Source organism: Prionailurus viverrinus, chromosome E1, assembly GCF_022837055.1.
Source record: "Prionailurus viverrinus isolate Anna chromosome E1, UM_Priviv_1.0, whole genome shotgun sequence".
Taxonomy (NCBI): domain Eukaryota; kingdom Metazoa; phylum Chordata; class Mammalia; order Carnivora; family Felidae; genus Prionailurus; species Prionailurus viverrinus.
In genome coordinates, this window is record NC_062574.1 from 41,849,939 (window position 1) to 41,876,560 (window position 26,622).

At 39.9% G+C, this 26,622-nt stretch overlaps 1 protein-coding gene across 4 annotated transcripts in view; it reads right to left on the minus strand.

Moving 5' to 3' along the window:
- The window catches only part of LOC125152033 (ATP-binding cassette sub-family A member 9), a 63,996-nt gene that overhangs the window by 32,048 nt on the left and 5,326 nt on the right, over window positions 1-26,622 (minus strand). Inside the window, exons 2-19 of one of the 4 annotated variants that reach the window (XM_047833714.1) lie at window positions 26,103-26,204; window positions 24,060-24,267; window positions 22,439-22,603; window positions 21,261-21,364; window positions 20,437-20,663; window positions 15,838-15,979; window positions 15,414-15,599; window positions 14,419-14,566; window positions 13,615-13,786; window positions 12,790-12,851; window positions 11,456-11,566; window positions 10,653-10,828; window positions 9,643-9,762; window positions 9,291-9,429; window positions 8,564-8,654; window positions 5,708-5,847; window positions 2,866-2,985; window positions 644-842 (exon numbers count right to left, since the gene is read on the minus strand). In XM_047833714.1, the coding sequence (XP_047689670.1) occupies window positions 644-842; window positions 2,866-2,985; window positions 5,708-5,847; window positions 8,564-8,654; window positions 9,291-9,429; window positions 9,643-9,762; window positions 10,653-10,828; window positions 11,456-11,566; window positions 12,790-12,851; window positions 13,615-13,786; window positions 14,419-14,566; window positions 15,414-15,599; window positions 15,838-15,979; window positions 20,437-20,663; window positions 21,261-21,364; window positions 22,439-22,603; window positions 24,060-24,267; window positions 26,103-26,198 (2,606 nt within the window). In that variant the 5' untranslated portion in view covers window positions 26,199-26,204. Of the gene's footprint in view, window positions 1-643; window positions 843-2,865; window positions 2,986-5,707; window positions 5,848-8,563; window positions 8,655-9,290; window positions 9,430-9,642; window positions 9,763-10,652; window positions 10,829-11,455; window positions 11,567-12,789; window positions 12,852-13,614; window positions 13,787-14,418; window positions 14,567-15,413; window positions 15,600-15,837; window positions 15,980-20,424; window positions 20,664-21,260; window positions 21,365-22,438; window positions 22,604-24,059; window positions 24,268-26,102; window positions 26,205-26,622 lie in introns of those variants that run through there. The other 3 variants (XM_047833716.1, XM_047833715.1, XM_047833717.1) reach the window with 3 other exon arrangements.

The following is a 26,622-nucleotide window of genomic DNA, read 5'->3' on the forward strand; positions in this document are numbered from 1 at the left end:
TTAACTAACCGTTACGTTTTCCTACACCGAATTCAATTTCTCCCCCGTAGAAAATTGTTCTTTTCCGATGCTCATATTGGAGCATAATCTTTCTCATACTGAACACTCTGCTTACCGATATTGCCTAATCTTGTAGCGTGGTTTTTAGTGTACGTCTAATCACCCCCCCAGAGCCAAATCTCACGCCTGATTTATTTTGATAAGTGTAGCAGATATGCAAACATAGCGTGTTAGACAGAGGCGCTAACAAATGTTTTTTTCTCTGAATGAGTCCTTCCTGGAGAGTAGGGTTTTTGCAAGGACGTGTTACTCAGCGAAGAGCCTGAAGCTATAGGGAAATCAAGCGGGTTCCAGACAGCAGCATGAAGCTGGGGCGAAGACACAGGCTGGCACAGGGCTCCTTGGGTCAAGAGGCAAGTCTGGGGGATGGGACCTACGTGCTAGCTGCCATGCTTCTGAAACACTATTTCAACCCTTTGGGGAGAGCAGGTTCTGTGTGAAATTAACAGAAACCCCTAAGCGGTTAACCTGGTTTAATTACATACCCACCAAAGCAATTAGAAATCACTTTCTGTGTTGTGAAAGACCGTAAGCAAGGGCTCAGAGCACGGACCAAACATATCTGAAACCCTCAGGTACTCACATGGTCAACAGAGTTTTTTTTTCACTCTTTAACTTCAGGAGGCGAACTTTTGCTATGGCACAGAGCTGCTGCCTCCAGAGAGCCACGCCACTGATTAATTTCTTTGTCTCGTTAAAGGAGGGCAATGCTTGCTCTAGCTCAACAAGGCTCCCGGTGTCTTTTGTCCCAGGACTTTGTAACTCTCCCCAAATTCCAGTGTCTATAAAACACAAAATCAGGAATTTATGCTGCGTCAGCTTAGATGCGCTTTACTTATGTGTTTCTATGACCGTATCTTTTCACCAAATGGTGTCAGAGTAGAAATCTTGGGCAAAGATGTGAATAACCTAATTCATGGCATTTCTAGAGCAACTTAAAAATTTTTTAAAATGTTTATTTACTTTTGAGAGAGAGAAAGAGACACAGAGTGTGAGTAAAGGAGAGGCAGAGAGAGAGAGGGGGGGACACAGAATCTGAAGCAGGCTCCAGGCTCTGAACTGTCAGCACAGAGCCTGACATGGGGCTTGAACTCACGAACTGCGAGATCGTACCCTGAGCCAAAGCCCCACGCTTAATGGACTGAGATACCCAGGCACCCCTAGAGCAACTATTAAAGGAAACAAAGAAAATAAGTAAGTAAATAAATAAGGTATAATACAAGAAGAAAAACTAATGACATAATAAAAGAAATCTTGTATTTTATTAAAAAAAAATTCTTTTTGTAATCTTTATTTATTTTTGAGGGAGAGACAGAATGGGAGTGGGGGAGGAACAGAGAGAGAGGGAGACACAGAATCGAAAGCAGGCTCCAGGCTCTGAGCTGTCAGCACAAAGCCGGACATGGGGCTCAAACTCACGAACAGTGAGATCATGACCTAAGCTGAAGTCGGATGCTTAACTGAGCTACCCAGGCACCCCTTGTATTTTCTTTTAAAAAAGCTTTGTGTCTACAGTTTTAAAGGACTTCGTTCATTCTAAGGAAATCAATGAAAAGAAATCCATATTTAGCCTAGAAAAATCTACTCATTGCAAAAAGATAAGCTATTTAGTATTTCTGACTGAGGTGGAAAAGCTGGTATATATAGAACCCTCTCCAGTCACCACCCCCCAGCCCCAAAATACGAAATTGGTAGAGACAATACTTTTTTTAGTAGTCATGATTGAAAATTAAAAACCAAAGTGACCTCTTTTGGAAGACAAGCCTAGAGCAACTGATCTACTCTAGACTTGTAGAAAGCAATAATCTATGTCTATTAAAAGTTAAGTATAACCATAAGTATATAACTTCAAAAGTGGATAAGAGGGAAAAAGAGGTGTTTTTTTTAAGTTTATTTATTTATTTTGCCAGAGAGAGAGTAGGGGGCAGAGAGAGAGGGAGACAGAGAATCCCAAGTGGGTTCTGAGCTCATAGCAGAGCTCGAACACATGAACCGTGAGATCATGACCTCAGCTGAAGTCTAAAGTCAGATGTTTAACTGACTGAGCCACCCAGGCGTCCTGATTTTTTTTTTTAAGTTTATTTATTTTGAGAGAGAGAGAGAGAGCATGCATGTGGGAGGAGAGAGAGCATACATATGGGAGGAGAGGAGGGGCAGAGAGAGAGGGAGAGAGAGAGAATCCCAAGCAGGCTCCACGCTGTCAGCCTGGAGCCCACACAGGGCTTGATCTCATATCCATGAGATCGTGACCTGAGCTGAAATCAAGAGTCTGAGGCTTCACCGACTGAGCCCCGCCAAGGGTCCCCGAGAAAGAGGTGATTTTAAAAACCCGCTCAATCAATTAAAACATAGAAAATGAAACAAAATAAAAGAAGCTAGTAAAGAGTACGCCAAGTAGGATGACACATAAACCAGAAATAAGGAATTGCCTTAGATTAAGTAGAGACGACTTTCCAAGGAATGACAATTATTCTGACAGCAAACCTTTCAACAGCAACGATGGAACCTGAAGACGTTGGAATAATATCCTCAAATTGATACGAGAAAAGTAACTGTCAACATGCTATACCCTTAGTAAGACATGTGGTACAAAATCAGGAACTCAAGAATGGGGGCCAGCATGGAGAGAAAAGGGAAGAAGGAGACAGAAGAGATACCTCTCTTCTCTGCTTTAAGTTTACCCAAGACCAGACTGAATCAGAGCAGCTCCAAAAGCATATAACCTCATCATTCAAAGTGTATTTTCAAGATAGGGTAGTCTACAGAAAGATAAAATTAAAGCTTCTTTTTGTTTCGCTTTTTTACCTGATTCACCAACAGCTGATTTCCCTTCTAATTTCAAGAATACCTCATTCAACGTTGTCATGGAAACACCATAATCCTCAATGCCCTGATTAGAGCATCTATCAAGATCCCTGTAAAGATCTAAAAGTAAGCACAAAAATACATCAAAAGAACATAATGTGAAATGAGATTGGTAATAGCTGTATTCTTCAACAATAGAAAACGTGTGATAGGCCAACAGCATTCATAAGAAACAAAGCTATGGTACAGACATTCCCTTATTTCTAAAATAACCTAAACTACAATATGTTTCTGAGTCTTGAGTATAAAATTGTAAACATCTGTGTTTCATTAGAAAACTACATATGCAGTGTTCTTTAAAAAAATATTATGTTTTGTTTACTCTCTTTTTTAAAAAAATTAATTCTGTTTGATTATGGGGAGTTTAATAAATGGACTGAATGCTTGTGTCCCTCCCACAGATCCATGTGGTGAAACCCTACCCTCCAGTGTGATGGTATTAGGAGGTGTATAATCATCAATGAGATTAGTGCCTTCGAAAGAGTCACAAGAAAGCTGGCTTCCCCTCCCTGCTCCCTGCCATGTGGGAATACAAGGTGAAGTCAGTACTTTGCAACCCCCAAGAGGTATCTCATTGAACCCGACTGTACTGGAACCCAAATCTGACACCTCCCAGCCTACAGAGCTCTGAAAAATAAGTGTCTGTTGTTTGTAAGCCACCCAGTCTATGGTATGTGTTACAACAGCCTGAACTAAGGCAGGAAATGTTCAATCTTAAAACCCCATTAATTCAGGAATATTATCCCCAAAGCTGAGAGAAGAATGCTGTTAGGAATAACTGGTAGGCAGTTTAATAACACATGCAAAAGAACTAATGTTTATAGAAATAATTAGGTGCTATGCAATCATCCTTAGTTTAAAAATATATATAAATTAAAGGGAAAACAATGTATATAAGTTTGCATTCACTCTCTCTCTCTCTTTTCCAGCGTCTGACCATGATATGAAGATTACACAGGGTTCTCAAAGAAGGTAGGTCTTTTTAGGGATTTTGAAGGTTACTTTTTTTTTTTTAAAGATACTGGGAATAATTTTTGGGTAGTTCAGGAAGGTTGGAAGTAGAATAAATGATAATTCAAATATTGGGAGAAATGAAAGTTTTCTATCTTAAAGGTGTGTTAGATAAATAAAAAATACAGATGTAGTCATGATTTCCAATGAGTTCTAAGGGTTGGTTCTTTTTCAGCCTTTTTCTAAATTGTGCACCCCTCCTTTGAAATTCATTTAAAACATAATCATGGAACGCTTGGGTTCGTGGGTTTCATAAAGATTTCTGTTTTCACAAGCATACGTGTATCCAAGACGTGGTGCATGCGTCCAAGAGTACAGTTACTTCACTGATTCTAAGATAAATACATTTCATCTTTTCTCAATATATTTGAAATGAGCATGCATCAGGAAATGCTGGCGTGTCATTTTATTTATTTATTTATTTAAATTTATTCTCAGGTTAACTAACATACAGTGTAATCTTGGCGTCAGGACTGGATTCCCATGATTCATCACTTACATATATAACACCAACTGCTCATCCCAACAAGTGCCCTCCTCAATGCCCATCTCCCGTATACGCCATCCCTCCACCCCCTACCGCCATCAACCCTCAGTTTGTTCTCTGTATTTAAGAGTCTCTTATGGTTTGCCTCCTTCTCTGTTTTCATCTTATTTTTCCTTCCCTTCCCCTATGGTCATCTGTGGCAGCATTGTTTCCTTCCGTGTCTTTCTTGGTAGCACCTCCTACAGCTGAAGCTGTCTTAGATGCTGTGAACTTAGATGCTGTTCCATGTCAGGTGTTTTTCCAGGTGCTGTGTTTATATTTAATATTTTAATCATCGATTTAAGTATATTAATAATTTAATCCTCATAACTGAGGAACTACAAAGCTCATACTATCGTTATCCCTTTTTTACAAATAAGGAAACTGAGGTACAGAAGAGTGATATAACCTGTCCAGGATAACAGAGCTAGGAACAGCCTTGCTGCGATTTGAATCTCCCCAGTCTGGCTCTAGAATTCCAGCTCTCAACCACTGCACTCCACTGTCTGATGCTATATTTCTATATTAGCCATGATTATTAATGCAGGCATATTGATTCAAGCAGGTACCAATGGAGCCAGTATCCTCCATTAAAAGTTGGCAAATTCCTTGAAGCCCAAGTACACACATATTCGTGGTTACACTTAAAAAAAAATGCAATCTACCTCAAAACTCTTGGCAAATGAAAGCATATTGGGAGACCAGGTAGAAAAGTGGGAACAGCAATGAGCTTCCGGACTTTTGTACTTGCCTCAAAGTGGTGAATTTAGAATGTTTGGCAACACACAGGTGGATCGTCATTACTATTCAGTTACTGAGATTATAACATTATGTCACGATGTTGATCATAAAACCATCTATCTGCATTTGGCATGCTATTCCCTTAGTCCCCGTTCAGTACTCTGCCCTCTTTTCACAGACCTCTCCTTGTCCAGACCACACTCTCTCATTCATTCCTGAAACAAATGTCCTGAATATTCTTAATTTTACCTTGATGTTCTCCTGCACCCCTTAATTGCACATGTTTCCACTTGAAACATATTGAGTATCTTTGGGCTCAGTTTACTAATAAGTATTCTGGAGATATCGGGGCTAATATTAGCAGGGACTTTGGGGGATATTAAATGATTAATGCACAGTTCCATGCACTTAGCAAGCATAAAGATGGCAGCCATCATTCTTAATGCCGCTGTTATTGTTAGTAACATCATTAAAAACCATTTCGTGGTGTCTACGTTCTGTTACCTGGAAATTTGTTTGTCCTTTCCAAGGGCAAAATATATACGAGCTTTTCTTCACTCTGTGCTGTTAATTTGGCCTCAGGGATGTGCTGCTTAACAAGTGATGTTATCCTGTCCGGATCGCACATTTCATTCAGGTGCAAACTGACGTTTAAAAAGAGTGTGTTAAAGCCATTTTTATCCACCACCATCTCTACAAACAATTGTAGTATGTTTGTCACTTCCTTAATATTTATGAGACAAAAATATACACGTAGCTAGGATCATGGAATAAGCAAGACTTAAAAATATGTAGTCCAGATAGAGTCCACAATGATATAGTCCAAACTGTATAATCTAGAGGCACTGGTGTAGGGATAATAACTCAAGGGTTATTATTTGGAGGCAAGAGATGTATCAGCTAGATGTCGGCGGGGGTGAAGTGGAAGAAATGCCTGATTTGGTCTCCATCTATCCACAAGCTCAGTTTTGAATTTTCCCTTTGCAATAAAAGGGTTTTGCAAAAACCACGAACATGTTGAAAACAAAGACAGAGGGGGTATGGTACAGTCATTGAGAACATGGTCCTATGTCCCACTGATATACATTCCAGAACCCAGGCTTAATGTCTTCCAGCATCGAGTTTCCAAATTTCCATCAAAATTCCATTCAGTTTTCCAATAGTCAGTTCTCAAAGAATCTCGAAAGACAGAATAAAATAAAGCATGCGTGTGATCATACCAAACCTTGCACCAAGTAAACCCTCAATAGATGTTATCTAATTTTTTTTTTTTTTTTTGGTCCAAAACTTACTCAAGTCAAAGGTGATTTGCCTTTGTGGGGAGAACATATAAAGTTCTTCATGAATCATTGGATTTTACATATTAAAATTTTTTTTAATGTTTTATTTATTTTTGAGAGAGAGAGAGAGAGAGAAACAGTGCGAGTGAGGGAAGGCCAGAGAGAGACACAGAATCCAAAGCAGGCTCCAGGCTCTGAGCTGTCAGCACAGAACCCGACATGGGGCTCGAACCCATGAACCTTGAGATCATGACCCAAGCTGAAGTCAGATGCTTATGGGACTAAGCCACCCAGGTGCCCCATCATTGGATTTTAGAAACACCATTTTTAGTCACACCCATTGAAATTTCCTGAGGCTATCGAATGGTGAAGGCATCACAGTTGACTTTGATGACATAAACCTGAAAAATCCATTTTAATTAAAACTATTCTGTGTTTACAAGGCCCTTATGTGATATGCTATCCAGGATCCCAAACAGAAAGAATACAGTACGTTCCCTAGAGGAGTTTGGAACATAACAGTAATATAAAGCACCAAATTATAGAAGAAGTGAGTGAGGGAAGTTGAGCTAAGTCAGTTAAGCACTTGGCACCTTGTCAAGTATTCATTCATTCAATATTTTTAGCCTTAATTGCAATGTGGGTATTATTACCACTATTACATCAATGAAATTACTGAGGATAATAGAAGTTAAGTAAATTGTCTAAGGCAACAATTCAAAATAGTGTTTTCAGGGTTCCAGAAAAGAGAATACTTATTAAGGAGAAAATATTCAGAAAAGACCTTCAAGATTGGGGGGCACCTGGGTGGCTCAGTCGGTTAAGCATCCAACTCCATTTGGGCTTAGGTCATGATCTCGTAGTTCATGAGTTCAGGCCCTGCATCGGGCTCCTTATGCTGACAATGCAGAGCCTGCTTGGGATTCTTTCTCTCCCTCACTCTGCTCCTCCTGTAAGTGCTCTCTCTCTCTCTCTAAGTAAATAAATAAAAGAATGGATAAGATGTGAACTTGGTTAAAATGGGTCACAGGAGGACATGTCAAACAGACATCCCACTTTAAGCGGAGAGAAGACAACAAAACCATGGAACATACTTAGAAAACAGCGAGTGATTCATTTTATTTTATTATTTTTTTTAAGTAGGCTTCGTGCCCAGCACGGAGCCCAATGCGGGGCTTGAACTCACAACCTCGAGATCAAGACTTGAGCTGAGATCAAGAGTTGGACACTTAGCTGACTGAGCCATCCAGGTGCCCCACAAGTGGTTCATTTTAGTTGGAAAGTACTGATTCCGTTGGATCATACTAAGCAATCATGATGGAATGATAGATTTGAACAGGTTAAACACTCAGACTAAATAATGGACGAAATTTAACCACATTTAACCACTGAGGATGAAGTGATTTAAATTATGTTTTAAGAAATATTAATTTTTTTAGTGGGAAGTATAGGAAGAGATTCACGCCACACCTAGAATCTTGGTCCAAAGATTCTGCCACTTATAAATGATGTGAGACTGGGCAGGTTATTAAAACTCTCTGACATGTCAGAGGCTAATAATACCATCTTCTTACAGTTATCTGAGGGATTAAATATGATTATATGAATATTTCATACATAAATTATCTTAGCAAGAATGCAGAATACAGCCAAGTGATAGACATTACTAAATAAGCATACTAATTATTATCAGGAAGAGAAGGAGATAGAAATGAATGAGGGGGAAGATGAAGTCAAGGAGAACAGAGAGGAGACTACTGAGATTGTCACAGTGAACAAAAATAAGCATTGGAAAAATGATCAGGAAGGCCTGGAATGTCACTAAATTTCTCTTTGCAAGTGATATGTTGTGAAAACAATTTCCAAAAATTTTGTTTAAACTTAGCTCACTCATCCTTATATCCGTGTCTACGATCCTACCTGTTGCTTCATTCTTGCTAAGAAAGGTCTGTTGTGGGGTCATTCTAACACGGCTCTCTTGAAATGGTCTTCATAATTTTGTAGCCTTTTCTAACCTACCGATACTGAGATCTCCTGTCCCCGACACGTTCCAACGTGTCCCCAACAACACAGGCTGTACCTTAAATGGTAGCCGATGCCCCATTTTTTCTTCAGGAACAGGGAAGAGCCTGCACACTTCAGCCTCCCGTTGGATATAAATACCTTCCTGTCTAAGCAGAAAATAAAAACAAGAAATTGCATTACAAGGTAATTCTCTCATTGTTTATCAAAGAACAGATCCATCCATAAATAGTGTATTTTAGGAGCATGATCCACTCAGATACTTGCATTCTAATTCTAGTCATATGTAAGCCAGTTTCTTCATCCTCCAGTAACTAAAATGACACATTAGTTTATTCTCTAATCTCTCTAGAAAAGTTATCACATGATGAGAGGCTCTGTTTCAAGCCACCTGACATTCCTACTGAATAAAACAGAAGATATTTTTAAGAGCATGCTACATATTTACAACCGATGAGTTATTTTGCAACAGGATCAGAATCCATCTATGGGACAAGGTGCATGGAGATGTAGATGCTCAGAAGGGTGACAGCAAGTCTCCTGTCTTGGTTCATGACAGTCACACGCAAGGCAGTTGTGTTGGAATTTATCTACACGTACTGTGCACATCCTCCCTAATTTCTCACTAAGATACATGAAAGAAAACCAAGAACCACCATGAAATGACATGAATGGAACTTGAGGGCATTAGGCTAAGTGAAATAAGTCAGAGACAGAAAAAGAAAAACACCATATGATCTCACTTATATGGGGAATCTAAAAAAAAAAAAAAAAAAAAGAATTACCAGCCAGGATGTCAGCCTCATCCATAAACTGGGTACTGAAGAGAATGACTCTATCAGATTTCCTCTCTTTTAGAAGGTTCCATACGCGGTGCCTTGACAAAGGATCTGATCCAGCAGTTGGCTCGTCCAATAGTAAAACCTGCACCATAGAGAAATGTAAATCATTTTCCCCCTTCAGACAACATTTTTAAAAAAAGAATAGACGTGTAAATGTATTTGGGAGAAATACCTTAGCCCGTGATTTTCCATTTGAACAGTTCTCTTGCATTTACCATTTGCAAATTCAGTCCAATTGAATACAATAGTTCCAGACTCCTCAATCTCATTCACCAGTAGTTTTGGCCCCACTTACCTGAGGGTTTCCTAAAATGGCAATCCCAAAAGTTAGTTTCCTTTTTTGTCCACCACTTAAATTTTGAGCAAGAATGTCTTGAATGTTTTCCATCTCCAAGTCCCTTAAAACTTGTTGTACCTAATGAGAGAGAAAGAAAGAAAGAAAGAAAGAAAGAAAGGTAATAAAGAAGGAAGGAAGAAATGAAACAAAGAAAGAAAGAAAGAGAAAGAAGGAAAGAAAGAAAGAGAAAGAAGGAAAGAAAGAAGAAAAAGAAGGAAGGAAGGAAGGAAGGAAAGAAAGAAAGAAAGAAAGAAAGAAGAAAAAAAGAAAGAGAGAAAGAAAGAAAAAAAAGAAAGAAAGAAGGAAAGAAAAAGAAAGAAAGAAAGAAAGAAGGAAAGAAAAAGAAGGAAGGAAGGAAGGAAAGAAAGAAGAAAGAAGGAAAGAAAGAAGGAAGGAAAGGAGGAAGGAAGGAAGAAAGGATGAAAGGAAGGAAAGAAAGAAAGAAAAGAAAGAAGGAAAGAAAGAAGGAAAGAAGGAAAGAATGAAATAAAGAAAGAAAGAGAAAAAGAAAGAAGGAAAGAAAAAAAGGATGTTTAGTTTAAAACCGAACATGTTTGTTTTAAAACACTATTGGGGTGCCTGGGTGGCTCAGTTGGTTAAGTGTCTGACTTCAGCTCAGGTCATGATCTCGCGGTTCTGAGCCCGAGCCCCACGTCAGGCTCAGGGCGGACAGTTCAGAGCCTGGAGCCTGCTTTGGATTCTGTGTCTCCCTCTCTCTCTCCCTGACCCCTGCTCGGGTTCTCTCTCTCTCTCTCAAAAATAAATAAAAATTAAAACAAAACAGCAGCAAAAAAAAAAAAAAAAAAAAACCAAAACAAAAAAACACCACTATCGTTTTGCTGTTCGTTGCTAAGGGCCTTTTGCAGTTTATATGATGAACTGTGTAGAAATAGCACGTATACATCTAGAGTTTTCTAGATAAACAATTTCATGTTCATGGCTGTGTAACATCGAATATGTCCCTCTACCTCTTGTTCCACTTCATGTGGTTGAATCCCTTTTATTTTGGCAAAAAGCCTGAGATTTTCTCTCACGGTGAGGAAGCCAAATTGTACGTTGGTTTGTGGACAGACTCCAGTGAGCTTGCTGATGGTTTCTGAGTCTGCCATTTCCGAAAGGCTGTGATTATAGATGGTGACTGAACCTAGAAGTAGAAAGGTTGACGGTTAGCGTGAGGATAACACTTGACGGTTAGCATCAGGACAACACGTTCATTTAAGATATTTTAAAGTGAAAAACAAGTGGAAAACAATCACTAGAATCTTCTATTTATTTTTGGGGGGTGGGGGTGGAGGGAGAAAGAATCTGAAGCAGTCTCCACGCTCAGCACAGAGCCTGATGACATCATGGGCTCCATGTCATGGCTCTGGGATCATGACCTGAGCCGAAATCAAGAGTCGGATGCTTAACTGACGGAGCCACCCAGGCGCCCCTCGCTAGAGTCTTATATGCAGATTTCCCTATAAGGACTACCCTGTTGACTAAAAATGTAACGCTCAAAATTCACTTGAACCAGTCGGAATGCCAATTAGTAAATATAAAGCTTCTTATCTTGAAATATTTACACCACAAAGATTTTCCTAATAAATAGGGCATACATTTATTAAAAGAATAACTTGAAAAAACCTGTAAAACTTTTCTCTTAAGTACCCGAGTGTGACGAGTAGTTAATGAAACTACGAACTATTGAAATGAACCAGCAAAACAAATTAGCTAATGAAATGCACAGTTCATTCGTTTGCCCACGTTCTTGCCCATAATTGTGTCTCACCTGACGTTGGGGCCGACAGTCCACTGAGCATATTCAACAGGGTCGTTTTCCCGGCTCCACTGTGACCAAGGAGGGCAGTGATCTGGCCTTCGTATATGTCAAATACCAGACCTGGCATTATTACAAAAAAAAAAAAAAAAAAATCCCACTCAGAGCTACATATTAACCTTACATTCTCCAAAATTTTTATAATTTCTTATAGCATGTGCATATTTGGCTAGCAGTATTCAAAATAAAATTCATCCCCAAATTCTTCCTTTTAAAATGGCATCTCCTGGGGCACCTGGGTGGCTCAGTCGGTTAAGCGTCTGACTTCAGCTCAGGTCATGGTCTCGTGGTTCATGAGTTCGAGCCCCACGTCGGGCTCTGTGCTGACAGCTCAGGGCCTGGAGCCTGCTTTGGATTCTGTGTCTCCCTCTTTCCCTGCCCCTCCCCAGCTCGTGCTCTCTCTGTCTCTGTCTCAAAAAATAAATAAGAAACAATAAAAATAAAATAAAATGCTATCTCCTATGATACACATTTTACAGCTGTAGCATTGTCATGGCGTATTATTACGTGATTAACGATTTTTTGGAGAAGAGCACTTTTGTCATTAAAAATGGGCTGACAATAAAGATCATTTAGGGGTGCCTGGATGGCTCAGTTGGTTAAGCGGCTGACTCTTGACTTTGGCTCAGGTTGTCATCTCATGGTCATGGGTTCAAGCCCCACATCAGGCTCTGTGCTTATAGTGCAGAGCCTGCTTCAGATCCTCTGTCTCCCTCTTTCTGCCTCTCCCCTATTCGGACTCTGTCTCTCTCAAAAATAAATAAATGTTCAAAAAATTGAAAAAAAAATAAAGATCATATACTAGGACTAGGGAGGGGATGAGTTGAAAGTAAAGCGTATCATGACATAGTCATACATCTTTCAAACCCCTAAGGTATCTATGGCACACCTTGACTTTCTAAAACTGTTATATATTTTTTTAAATGTTTATTGACTTATTTTGGAGAGACAGAGACAGGGTACAAGCAGGGGAGGGGCAGAAAGAGAGGGGGAGACACAGAATCCGAAGCAGGCTCCAGGCTCTGAGCTGTCAGCACAGAGCCCGACGCGGGGCTCGAACTCACAAATCGCGAGATCGTGACCTGAGCTGAGGTCGGACGCTTCACTGACCGAGCCACCCAGGCACCCCTAAAATTGTTATACGGTTTTTAACTTGCTTGGAAGGAAACATGATGTGTTCCAATGGAGGAGAGTAGCAGTATTTTGTATCCCCACGAAGACAATGCAACGGTGAGGCGTGGTCACCAGATCAAACAGCCTTGTCAAATATGAGGTTAGTGTCTTACCTTTCAAGGCCTCTACTTTTTCGTGGTTTCCTTTTCTATATTCTTTTTTAAGATTTCTTATTCTGGAAGAAAGAGGAGAATGTCTTAAGGACATGGTAGAAGTAGATAGAGGATTGAGAAATCAAGTCTTTGGGGCTGTGAGAAAATCTGGGGGCTCTTTGCCTCACACAGGCCCAGGTGGCCGGAAAGGATTTACTGAGGAGACACCAGCAAATGGCACGGTGAGCAAATTTGGGGCAGAGACCCGGGGAATTGAGGGATTTCTAGTTGTTTGGAAATACAGCAAGCAGCATTGAATAAAACACGGACATCATCTCAGAAGGGAGGACGTTCGTGCTGTGAGTTCCCTAACTTGGGTTTTCTTCCCATGTCTCTGGATGCCTGACTCCCCTTTTCTGCATCATCTGCCTCTTCCTTTTCATCTTATAAATCAGGAAGCAAGGAAGGGAGACACCAAGTGTGTCAGAGAAAAAGGAGATAAGCATAACAAGGGACACAATGACGGTGTCTGTTATAAGGCGAGGAAGCACAGAAAGAGAGAGAACAGCACAACGAAGAGCAAAAAAAAGCAAAAAGCAAAATGGAAACATGAAGGTTATTTATTCACTGATATTTGTCGTTCTGCATAAGATAGCAGTAAATGTAAATGGTGACAACGTTGCTTTTGACAATGAGTGTGGCCTTTTGTAAGTACAGCAGCCCGGATGCATGCATGGTGGACCCAAAGAGGCCCCTGGGAAAATCCGTCACATCTGTGTTTTTCCTCCTAGGTCTCTGTTCCCTGACCTGTTTTCCATGTGCACTTTTACGTAATGTGTTTATTACCTGATGGCTTCTTTTCCCTGGAATTCTGGAGACACTGGCTCAAACGAGTCATTAGGTGGTGAAGAGTCTGAATCTGTTTCGTTCTCAAGGGCCACATGATCAGCCCTCTGGTGTAGAAACCAAAAAGAGGATTTCAGGAAAAACCAAGGAGAACGTCGATGTCCGTATTCACCTGCGCGAACAGGAGGCAATTGCATATCGGATCAGTCACCGCTTTAAGGATGAGTTGCCGTGGGACAGCTTATCAAGGCAGCTGCTTTGGGAAGCACTTAGACACCCTTAAACCCAGTATCAAGCACTAGCTTTTCCATCTTGCTCTGATACAAGCACTAAGAGTATAATTATCCTTAATTTCTTATAAGCATCTCTTTTTATTTTTATTTTGTTTTTATTTGAGAGAGAGAGAGCAAGTGAGCACATGAGTAGGGCAGAGGCGCAGGGGGAGAGAGAAAATTGAGGTAATTTTAAACAGGCTCCATGCTGAGCACAGAGCCCCACATAGAGATCGATTTCGCAAACTATGAGATCATGACCTGAGCTGAAATCAGGAGTCGGAGGCTTAACCGACTGAGCCACCCAGGCATCCCACGAATCTCTCTTTTTAGAAAAAAAAAATCTAAAGTGTTGTGGTAGAACAAGATCTTAGAAAGCAATTCTCTAAACAAAGCGCGGAATACCTCTGGGCTCATTTTAGAAATTTTGAAAGCGATGCTGGATAATTGATATCCGACATGTGGTAGAGAGATATTTTAAAGAAACGCACTGAGTGAAATTGCATTGAATTACAATTATGTTACTACTTACTGGGCAAAATTTTGTCAAAATACAATGTCAAGGCCAAATAGAGAAGAGCATCAAAAAGCAGCATGAATAGAGTCGCTATTATTAGGTACGGGTTGTCTGAAGAATCCAAATGGACGTTAGAATTCACGTCATAGTCCAAATGTATAAGCTGGAAGAAAGATACACCCATTGAATTTTAAAAGGGGAAATAGAGTATTAAGAGTTATTTTTGTCTTGTTTCTGCTAAACACTGGGATTGAAAAGATAAACATAGTTCCTGTCTTTACAGAGCTCTAATCTATTGGAAGACATAGCAATGAAACCATCTAACTAAAAAGCGATTTGGGAAGTCAGTGAAAGGAGGTACTAAAGGCTTAGAGCTCCATGGGCAGAAGTAGACAAGTCCTCTGAGAAGTAAAAACTCAAAGGAGAGGCTGGCTGCCTATAGAATTCCTTCAGGTGTAGGATGTGGACAAAGGAGGCGTTCTAGACAGGGGATACCGTCTGAAAATAGAAACACGGAGGAGCGAAAAGCACGTCAGTAGTTGGGCAGAAGACAGGAGAAAGTTTTTCTTATTATCGTGAGATACACGTAGCATTTTACGGTTATGACGTCACACCTGGAATCAGATTTGCTGAGAAGAGGTTCAGTTTCGTATACATCAGGCCAATTAGAAAGAAAAATTTATTTCTACTGAATTCCTGGTTGTCAAATACTTGCGATAATATTAAAGGTCATGTTTCCTGAGCATTAAGTCAGTTAAATGTTCACTGGGACAGCCCATGAAAAGTACAAGCTGGACCACATCCATAATACAGGATCAGTCTATATTTAGCGACTTAACACCAAGCCACTTATGCTGAGAGAGAAAAATAAAACCTGTCCCATTTCTTAGATGTATCTGGAAGTGGATGGAAATTTTGATGCTTAGAACACGTAGCATGAATTCCTCAGAGAGAATTGTTTTAATGTTTGTAAAAAACAAAAAAAATGAAATAGCTACATTAATTCTTACCTGGGCCATCCCAACAGTGAAAGCGAAAGGGCTAAGAAGACATAAGGTCCATTCCAAAAATGCAGGAAGATCTCTGTACAATGCAGTGAATCCCAGACTCCCCCAAAAGACAGTGAGGAGAAAGACAACCAAACCCGTAAGGAAAGGTTTCTTTATCAACACGCTCATCAGGAAAGCTAACGTTATCTGAGAGGAGAGAAAAAGTTCAGGTAGTATGTAATTCTCTGAGAATCATCACCAGCATAATAAAAAAAAAATTCATAATACAAAAGTATGTGATATCCATTCTTCCTTCCCGCCTCCCCCCGCCTCCCCAGACACTGTCCCATGCAAAGATTCAAATACTGTGAACAGAAACAAGTGTGATCAGAATCAGAGGGACATGACTCAAAGAGAAGAAGAGAGATTAAATTCACCAACTCACCAAAGACAGGCCATAGAGGAGAAAGAGAGTGAAGATCACCACGAAGCCAGTTTGGACGACGACTTGGGCGGATGTTACAATAAGAGCCATCAAAGTGGCCACGATAAAGTTGAAGCCACCATACATCAACCCCCAGCAGAGCCTAGCACAGAAACTAAGCATCAGTTCAGAGGGCTGGTACTTTATCACTTTATTTATTCACGTACTCTGCAGATGATTTGGGAAGCTTACCATAAATCAAGAGTTAAGGGAATACAACAACAGCTAGTAGAGTAGAAAACTTCTCTGTCCCCAAAGGTCATAGGCGACCGGGGAAGGTAGACAATGAACAAGTAAACAGGTAAAATGGGTAGCTAATTGCAAAAGAAGAAAGAGACAGACTGGGTGATATAATGAGGTTAATTGGGAGACGTTTTCTGGGAAGACATCCATGATGATGTATAGTTTCTGGACTTCTTCTTTCAGTAAAATATAAAGCCCGTGGACAAAAAAGCAGGTGATGAAGCAGGTTTCAGCAAACTTTTCCCCTGAAGAGCCAGGCAGTATATCTCTTAGGCTTTTCGGACCATACAGTCTCTTAGAGCTACTCAGGTCTGCTTTTGCAGGACCGAAACAGCACGGACAACGTGCAGACAATGTGTAGACGTTGACATCTGAATTTCATAGAAACTTTTGTGTACCATAAAATATTTTTGTTCTTTTGATTTTTTAAGGCATTTTCGTAGAAGCCATTCCTAGCTTGCAGACGGTACATAAAGGGGCCATGGTTTGTTAACCCTTGATATTGATGACTAGATATAGAATAGATATAGATACAGATAGTCACACACGCATAGGACATAGATAGATGCAGAAACATAGATGGATATGAAAATACATTTTTCTTGCTCTCAACGGCAAAGTAACAGGAAGAAAATTCTTTATAGGGGGAGAGAACCAGCTTTCTAATCATACAGATGTGGGCTCAGGGTTTCTCTGTTACCTCTGTTCATTGCATCTATATGATCCTGAGAGGTAGCTATTTATTTTTTTTAATTTTTTTCAACGTTTATTTATTTTTGGGACAGAGAGAGACAGAGCATGAACAGGGGAGGGGCAGAGAGAGAGGGAGACACAGAATCGGAAGCAGGCTCCAGGCTCTGAGCCATCAGCCCAGAGCCCGACACGGGGCTCGAACTCACGGACCGCGAGATCGTGTCCTGGCTGAAGTCGGACGCTTAACCGACTGCGCCACCCAGGCGCCCCGAGAGGTAGCTATTTAATCTCGCTTAACTTCCTCACTGTCTGTTGAAAAATAACAGAATTAAGGAAGTGTTTTACGTTATGTGGTTAATGTGGTAACTGGTTCATAACGAGTCCACAATGACCACTTGGTTTTCTTCAAAGTTTAAAATGCCATCATGTTTTTGAGAAGTCTTGCCTAATTGTCATGATTCCCTTTGCTCAATCACTCTATTCATCTGAAATTCTTCATCTCTCCATGTCCTACAAACTTCTAAATATCATTTGTATGCGGTATTAATAGAATGTCACAGCCTTTTCCTATGGGGGAAAAGTCCCGATTTTTTTTTTACCCCCTTCCTAATTGGATTTATTTGGTTTCTCTCTTCTTTTTAGCATATTGTTTGCTTTTCTCTGACTGTAGATTTCTATTTTTTTTAATTTTTTAATGTGTATTTATTTTTGAAAGAGAGAGACAGAGCATGAGTGGGGGAGGGGCAGGGAGAGAGAGAGAGAGAGAGAGAGAGAGAGAGAGACATAGAATCTGAAGCAGGCTCCAAGGTCTGAGCTGTCAGCACAGAGCCCGACATGGGGCTCGAACTCACGGACCACGAGATCATGACCCAAGCCGAAGTCGTATGCTTAACCAACTGAGCCACCCAGGTGCCCCTATTCTTTTTTTTAGGTTTATTTATAATTTTGAGAGAGACAGAGACAGAGTCAGTAGGGGAGGGGCAGAGGGAGAGTGAGAGAACCCCAAGCAGGCTCTGTGCCACCAGCATAGAGTCTGATGTGGGACTTAAACCCATGAAGCTGTGAGATCATGACCTGAGCTGAAACCAAGAGTTGGACGCTTAACCCACTGAGCCTCCCAGGTGCCCCTTCTATTCTTTTAAAAACACAGTGAGCAAAGTTTCCTTCAGTATTGAGTTACACAATTTTCATACAAAAAGAGAGACACCAGACAAAACTCCCATTCTAGACCAAACCAGCAATCCATTTTCTCCACTTTTGTACTCACTTAAACATTTCTGGAGGAAATAAATAAATAGAATTGGTATCAATTGGCAGCATTAAAACGTGGGGTCTTCAGTTAAGAAATGGGCAGAAGACATGAATAGACACTTTTCCAGAGAACAGACACATGAAAAGACGCTCAACATCACTCATCCCCAGGGAGGTACAAGTCAACACCACGATGAGATACCACCTGACACTGGGCAGAGTGGCTAAAATTAACAACACAAGAAACAACGGGTTTTGGTGAGGATCTGGAGAAAGGGGAACACTTTTGCACCGTTGGTGGGAATGCACTCTGCAACACAGTACGGGAGTTCTTCAAAAAATTGAAAATAGAACCAATCCACAACCTAGCAATTGCACGACTCGGTATTTATCCAAAGGATACAAAAATGCTGATTTGAAGGGGCACGTACTTGTAAAAGCGTTATCAACAATAGCCAAATTACGGAAAGAGCCCAAATGTCCATCGACTGATGAATGGATAAAGAAGATGTGTGTGTGTGTGTATATATATATATATATATATATATATGAATATACATATATAGGAATATTACTCAGTGGTCAAAAAGAATGAAATTTTGCCATTTGCAACAACATGGATGGAACTAGAGTGTATTATGCGAAGCGAAATAAGTCAGTCAGAGAAAGACAAATACCATATGATTTTACCCATATGTAGACTTTGAGAAACAAAACAGTTGAACATAGGGGAAGGTAAGGAAACATAAAATAAGATAAAAGGAGAGAGGGAGGCGAATCATAACAGACTTGTAAATACAGAGAACAAACTGAGGGTTGCTGGAGGGGTGTTGGGTCGGGGGATGGGCAAAATGGGTGATGGGCATTCAGGAGGGCACTTGTTGGGATGAGCCCTGGGTGTTATATGTAAGGGATGAATCACTGAATTCTACTCTGGAAAGCAATGCTATACTATATGTTAACTAACTTGAATTTAAATAAAAAAAAGAAATCTTTCCATTTGCAATGATGTGGATAGAGCTAGAATGTATTATGCTAAGCAAAATAAGTCAATCAGAGAAAGACAAATACCATATGATTTCACTCATGTGCGGAATATAAGACACAAAACAGATGAACATATGGGAAAGAGGGGAAAAGAGGAAAGGAAACAAACCACAAGAGACTCTTAACAATAGAGAACAAACTAAGGGTTGACAGAGGGAGGTGGGTGGGGGATGGGCTAGATGGGAGATGGGCATTAAGTAGGGCACTTGTTGGATGAGCCCTGGGGGTTACAAGTAAGTGATGAATCACTGAATTCCACTCCTGAAACTCATATTGCACATACAATATTGCATATTGTATGTTAACTAAAATTTAAATTAAAAAAAAAAAGAAAAAATATGCGGGATTTTCTTACTCAACTGAATAGTGCCTAACATTCTTTTAAAGACTACAGGGCACATGTCTAGATCTATTCTGTATATTCTACAAATCTTGTTTACTATTGAGAATAACATCAGTGTGCAAAAAAAGCAAATTCAAACCATGACTTTTTTCAGTCCAGAACTCATGCTTTTACTATTCTGTATCTCAAATACACCCCTTGGCTAAACTCGTTAAAAATTTGTTGTTGTTAACTGGGGATTCACTCCTTGGTTTCTTCACTTACATCTACTGCCCTCTCAGACTGTGATCCTTCCCAAATTTCTATTGAGTGCCACCTAATATTCAGCTGACTTTTTGTTAAGCTCAATGCAAAGCACTTCAAATACATTCCCTTCTGTAATCCTCACAGCCAACGGAAATAGATGCTATGACCAGTATTTCACAGAAAAGAACACTGAGGTTTAAAGAGATTAAGTAGCTTGCTCGGGGTGGTAACGCTCAGAAGGAGAAGACCCGTGATTTCCTGCCACCCAGGCCTCGGTTCTAACTTCCTCCACTCAGAAATCTCTGTGCTTAAAGAGCTTAATGGGCTTGTTCATTCAGTGTCATCAGAGTGTTGGTTCATTCAATGCAGGGGTGATATCAACCACCCCATCTAACGAGACATCTGAAACGTATATTTCATCAAACATTAGAAACCTCAAGTTCTTATACGTTTGGGTTCATTCACGTATGGCAACTAGGGACTGAGAGCCATCATTTCTATTGCACAGTGACCCGGGTATCAGCAGACATCTATGGAATCAGGCTTTCTTTAATTCAAAGAAGTAGGAAAAGTTGCATTTACCAAACTTGCTTGAATCTATTCCATTCATTTATAAGGCTCTGCTTTCTGCAAGAATCAAGTTTAAATAGGATACTTCATAGGGAGTCCAATTGGCTAGCTTGCTGTGTTTATTTAGGTCGCGTGATAGATTGCACTTCACTTACCGTGTAACTTACCAGAATGCTGACTCTCGAAGGCCCATCATTGTCATCAATGACTTAATGTATTGCCTTTCTTGTGTAACATTGACTGATACATAGTAAATGAAGGCAGAAAAAGAAATAATGCAGAAGAATATGAAAAAATCAGTCGCAACTCCCGCTTGGGCAACAAAAGGTAGTATCTTCATATTTATGCCAGTAATTGACATCAGCTCTTCCATCACTGAGCGATTTGTCGTGATCTAAGGGAAGGTATCAGTGAACAAATTGTTATCATCGAGCTAATCATCACCTCGCACGTTGTCTCTCAGTTATAAGAAACGATGTGCATTCCACGTTTAAATATCCATGCTCATTCGTGATCTGGCCCCTTGTAGTTCCTGGAACTCACTCTCCAAGTTTTGTCCTGACTCCTTAGAGCATGCCTATTTACCATCTTTAAGGGACACAATTCTACTCTTGCTCAAAGTCACCACTGTAATGTCACCTCTGTTAGTCATCTCCGCTGACATTTCTCATCAGAGTATCTCCTGCTTCGTTGTTTGCCTTGCACAGCATTTATAATTCCACCATTGATAGAACCTAATCTCTCATGACGACTCCATATCCATATTTCTATCCCCTCACTATCCAGCATCCCTGGAGAAAAGTGCCTGTATTGTCCTTATTTCCTGATCCTGAGGGCTTAGTGTCATGGCTTAAATACAGCAGTTGTTCAGTGCATTGTGCCAAATAAATTAAGTGGATAAATTCAATGATAAGATAGGACAACCCATTACAGCACCATGCATCAAAAGTTAACTTACAGCACGATTAGCCTTCTTTAACTTAATACTCACTTCAATGATAGCAGCATTAATGGCGGCCTGAAAAGCTACAAAGCCTTTCTCCCAGAACATTGAACCTTCACATGTGGTTTTTCCTTCCGTTACTTGACAGTGAGCTTTGGTGAAAGAAGAACACCACCATTTACAATGTCATTCTCTCAATTAACCAAGAATGTTTTGTTGAGTTTTGCTCTTCTGTTTGCTTGTGCTAAGAAAGCACTGATTTTTAAAAAAATTTTTTTTTTCAACGTTTATTTATTTTTGGGACAGAGAGAGACAGAGCATGAACGGGGGAGGGGCAGAGAGAGAGGGAGACACAGAATCGGAAGCAGGCTCCAGGCTCCGAGCCATCAGCCCAGAGCCCGACGCGGGGCTTGAACTCACGGACCGCAAGATCGTGACCTGGCTGAAGTCGGACGCTTAACTGACTGCGCCACCCAGGCGCCCCTGATTTTTTTTTTTTTTTTTAAAACATTTGGTATTCACTGAACAAGAATCTCTCTTTCAGGTTATATCTAGCAGTAACATAGGAATAATAATAGCAAATATAATTTCTTAATGAAACAATATACCTAGAAACATAGGCTTTATTTAATAAGAATGAACCTTGGGGTGTCTCAGTGGCTCAGTCGGTTAAGCGTCCAACTAGGACTCAGGTCATGATCTCACAGTTCGTGGGTTTGAGCCCCGTGTCGGGCTCTGTGTTGACGTCTCAGAGCCTGGAGCCTGCTTGGGATTCTGTGACTTCCTCCTTCTCTGCCCCTCCCCCACTCATGCTCAGTCTCTCTCTTCTCTCACAAATAAATAAACGTTAAAAATTTTTTTTAAAAAGGATGAATCTTCGGGCACCTCAGCAGCTCAGTCAGTGAAGCAGCCAACTCTTGATTTTGGATCAGGTCATGATCTCACGATTTGTAGTTCGTACTGATAGTGTGGAGCCTGCTTAGGATTCTCTCTCTCTCTCTCTCTCTCTCTCTCTCTCTCTCCCCTTCTCTCTCTACCCTTCCCACACGATCTCTCTCTCTCAAAATAAATAAATAAACTTTAACAATAATAATGGGAAGAATGAATCTCATTTATGTTCAGAAATGAAAAGTACGTGCTGGGGACAGAGTTCAGCTATCACATGCGACCTCTAGTGACTAATGATGTAATAGCAAAAAAAAAAAAATTTCTAGCAGGAAAGTTACCTGAATGGTCTCTGTGTTCCTTCATCTTGGGGATTCTACTTCCCCAGAAAAATTTTAAATGGTATGAGAAGGTATCATTAAAGATGACTCTCACTGCATCTATTGAGTAGTTTAAATCCAATTCTTTCATGCTGTTCTCATCTGGCCACCCCGTGATTGTTCTTCCTGTCATATGAAAGAAAGAGTCTTATGAAAAAAGGAGATAGCTAATAAGTAAGAAGATTTCTATGTGGTCCAAAGACAGCATGCCATATTCAGTTATGCTTAAGTTATTTTAGGTGAAAATTCTTTATTCACTAAAGGCTGTGCTGGTCCTAAATAAGACAGTCGTACTGGGAGTGGGGGTCTAAAATCTAGATAAAATCGGAGGTATGTGGCAATCACTTTGATCGCAAATAGATCACGCTTTCCCTGCAAAAAACACTTTTAAAACAATGGCTTAAAACACAATGAACTTGGAACAGTAGCACCACCACTCCTACATACACAGATTTATCCAAAGTGGAAATACATGCTATAATTATAATATATAATTTCGTTTGACAATGGTGCCCCTGTGGCCAAACTTCCAAAGAGAGCGTAAAGTTGTTAAATTTGGAGAATGTTTTATCAAGATAATTTGTTTATTCCAAAGATATAATGTAAATTAATGACTGCTACTGACCAAACCCAGGCCACTTAAACCACGCAATTTCCTGCAATCTGGCAGCTGCATCCAGAAGCTTATCAGACTCAGGTCCAATACTTTCGTCAAGACTATAAGTGGTGTGTATTCTTTCTTCAGAGTGTCATGATTTCATGATTTTTGGTTTGTTTTATTGTTGCTGTTGTTGTTTTTTATCTGAGATATTAGCATCCATGGGCGCTCAGTGCCTAGATCCAATGGTTCAATGGCACTTTCAAAATGGTGATATTATATTCCCATCATGTTTTTTACTAGTGGAAAATGTTTATGGAACAGTGCTTTCCATCATCTGTTTGATTATCCAATAATACACTTCATTTAGAATAAATGCTGGTATTTTCCCTTTATACACAGATTTTCATAATAGGAACTGATTTTGAACCATCCTCCCAAAGCAACATTTTTTCCTTTTAATACGTTACGAAAGCCTGGATTTCATGTATACATTGGATGTGATTCAACTCATTGCATTTATTATTCCTGTTGGAGCTCAGAGTATGCCGGGTTTGACCAGGGGGAGTCTCTTCCAGTTGACTACTGAGCCTTTCTGACAGAACCTTTTCTTCCTCGTAGGCTTCTATCTGGGGTGACAATATTCTTCACCCTGTAAATATCCCGTCCAAGACCTCTGCATCTCCTTTCTGCCAGAGCTGGGACTCCTGGGCTACCAGGACACGGAGGTGAGAGAAAGACTATTCCATAAGTACTTATTTGGTATATCCCACTTTCCATATATAACGGCTTCGGAATATATATATTTTTTATGTGTTTGAAGAGATTTAAAAACCGTGTGCTGTCCCACATTTCCAGAATCTTCTCACTAATATACATTTGAATAATACTGGACTGTCTCGTTTTGATACGGACTCTAATGAGGATAAAAGTTAATCCCAACATAAAGGGGTGTGTTTGGCAAAGACCTGCAGGAGAACATACCTTTCATGAATGGGGCCGAAGCCACTTTGTTCATGATCTCCTGGGTTGTTTTGGATTCGGGTGTGAACGCAATCACATAATTAGAATCGTTAAAACGATCTACACGTCCCAGATCCATTGCAGGCAGTTGAGGAAAGTCATTAACTTGATGTAAATTGGAGGAAAGTCGGTATGCAAACAATACTAGAAGAAATGAGAAAAACCATTCCTACACAGCAACGAGAGAAAAATAAAGCAAATCAATAGCTGTTCAACCACAGATAAGTCATCCACGAACAACTTAAAACACTTAATTTTCTGTGTAGCTTGGACCAGTTTTCTCTCCCAGTTTCCAAGTGTTTCAATTTTCTTTTGTCTTTTACTCTGCATATTTTGAAATATGCGCATCCATGCATCAAGACAGAGTTATGGCATCAGGTCCCAATTATCACTGAGAATCTACAGTTGATCACACTTTCATGTGAGTGTTAGAGGCTGGATTGCTTCATGAATGGCCTAATGGCTTATAGTCATGTTGAAACCCGAGCGTCAATGATAAAGAAGTGTCATATGTTATGAAATAGGTTACCAGCTTCCATCAACAGGAGGAAGGTCATATTTTTATCTGCTGCCGCCCTGCATGTGGAAGAAGATAGTCCTAAAAAACCGCTCATAAAAAGAACGTTAAAAACCTTTGCCTTTGTGACAACATTCCGAAATGGGAAACGCAGCAGAATGCATTTGCAGTCTGGCATTAAGAGCACACTTCACTATTTCCTTTCAATTCTAACCACATGGGCGTTAAAAGAGGTATATATCTTACTTACCATCTGATCTTATTTAAAAAAATTCCTTTTTTAAGTGTACCCATCCATTTTGAGAGAGACAGAGACAGCACGAGTCGGGGACGGGTAGAGAGAGAGGGAGACAGAATCCCAAGCAGGCTCCATGCTGCCCTCGCAGAGCCCAATGTAGGGTTTGAACTCCCGAAACCACAAGATCGTGACGTGCGCTGGAACCAGGAGTCGGATGCTTAACCGACTGAGCTACCCAGGCACCCCTGATCTTTTAGTATATGTGTTGTCTATACCTACACCAAATGCATCGGTCTAGATGGATCAATTGATAGACACAATGCTTATGTGAAACACAGTTAAAAGGTTGGAAGTAAAACACCTATATAAAGTAGAATCCAACTTTTATATTTATACTTATGTAATCTTTACTCCACGCAGGGATTTTTGTATGCTTTATTTACTGCCAATCTAAGCATTCAATACATACTTCTTGAAACAACACACACACACACACACACACACACACACACACACACACAATGTTCATAAAATCAAATGTTAATAGATTAACCCTCGAACTATGGATATTTAATGGGTGATTTAATTTTTTTATTATGTTTTTCTCAATTTACTTAATTTTACTTAATTTACTTAATTTTACTTAATTAATTTACTTAATTTACTTAATTTTACTTAATTAAGAGAAAATACTCTCCTAATAGAGCAAAAGTTCAAAATGCCTCTTTCTTGTCCTGTTTCTTTATATACCCATTATTTCTTTCAAATTGATGCTGTCTGTGTCCAAAGTACGCTTGTGTAGAAGTGCTACAAGGTATCCTTTGAGTTGTTGGGTTTTTTAAATTTTGGATTATTTGTTGCATTAATTTTGGATTAAATTTACCTCTTTCTTTGACTTTGACCCTGAACTTTTATACCTATTCCTTCATGAGTTTCAGATGAGTTCAGATGTTAAGAAGTATGATGTCTGCAATGTACAGATGTGGCTTTATTTTTCAGGAAGCTTCTGAACATCAGTTATTTAAAGAATGCCTCCAGTAGGAAATCTACTAATAATATATTTAAAGGACTCTCAGTTAAAGTAATAGCGAAGTCCAGAATTTGAACAAAGAAATCCAGCCTGGGAGTTAAAAAGTGTATATATGTGTGTGTATATATATGAAACATTAAATAATGAAGATAGAGTGTGTACCACCCAGAAAACTCCCACAGTTTCCTCTTTGAAACATGAGAAGACGCTGAAGCATACCAACAAGGTCTCTCTTTTCATCCTCCATTTTTTAAGAAAGTTCTTGCAGAGAAGGGCGCACGTTTGCTGACCCACGCTTATGTGCCTCTTGCTCATTCTGCCCTGTTTATTTTGAAATAAGAAAGTAAAGTAAGTGTGAAGGTCTGCTATAGGAAACGTTGTGCAATCAAACCAAAAAAAAAAAACAAAACATTGTAGCAGCTGTTCTCAACTGCAGGTATAGAAAAGGGAGCCAGAAAGCTAAAAGCATACAAGGGGAAGTTGAAGCTAACTAGCGTGTCAATTATTTTAATCCCCATGATAAACCTTTGACGTAGATCCTATTAGTCTCCCCATATTAAAGATGAGGGAAATGAGGCACACAGAGGCCAACACAGCGAATGATGGACAGCAGAATCAGAGCTTTATTCCGGAAAACCAACTTCTGGAGACCTCACTCTTTTTTTTTTTTTTTTTTTTAATTTTTTTTTCAACGTTTTTATTTATTTTTGGGACAGAGAGAGACAGAGCATGAACGGGG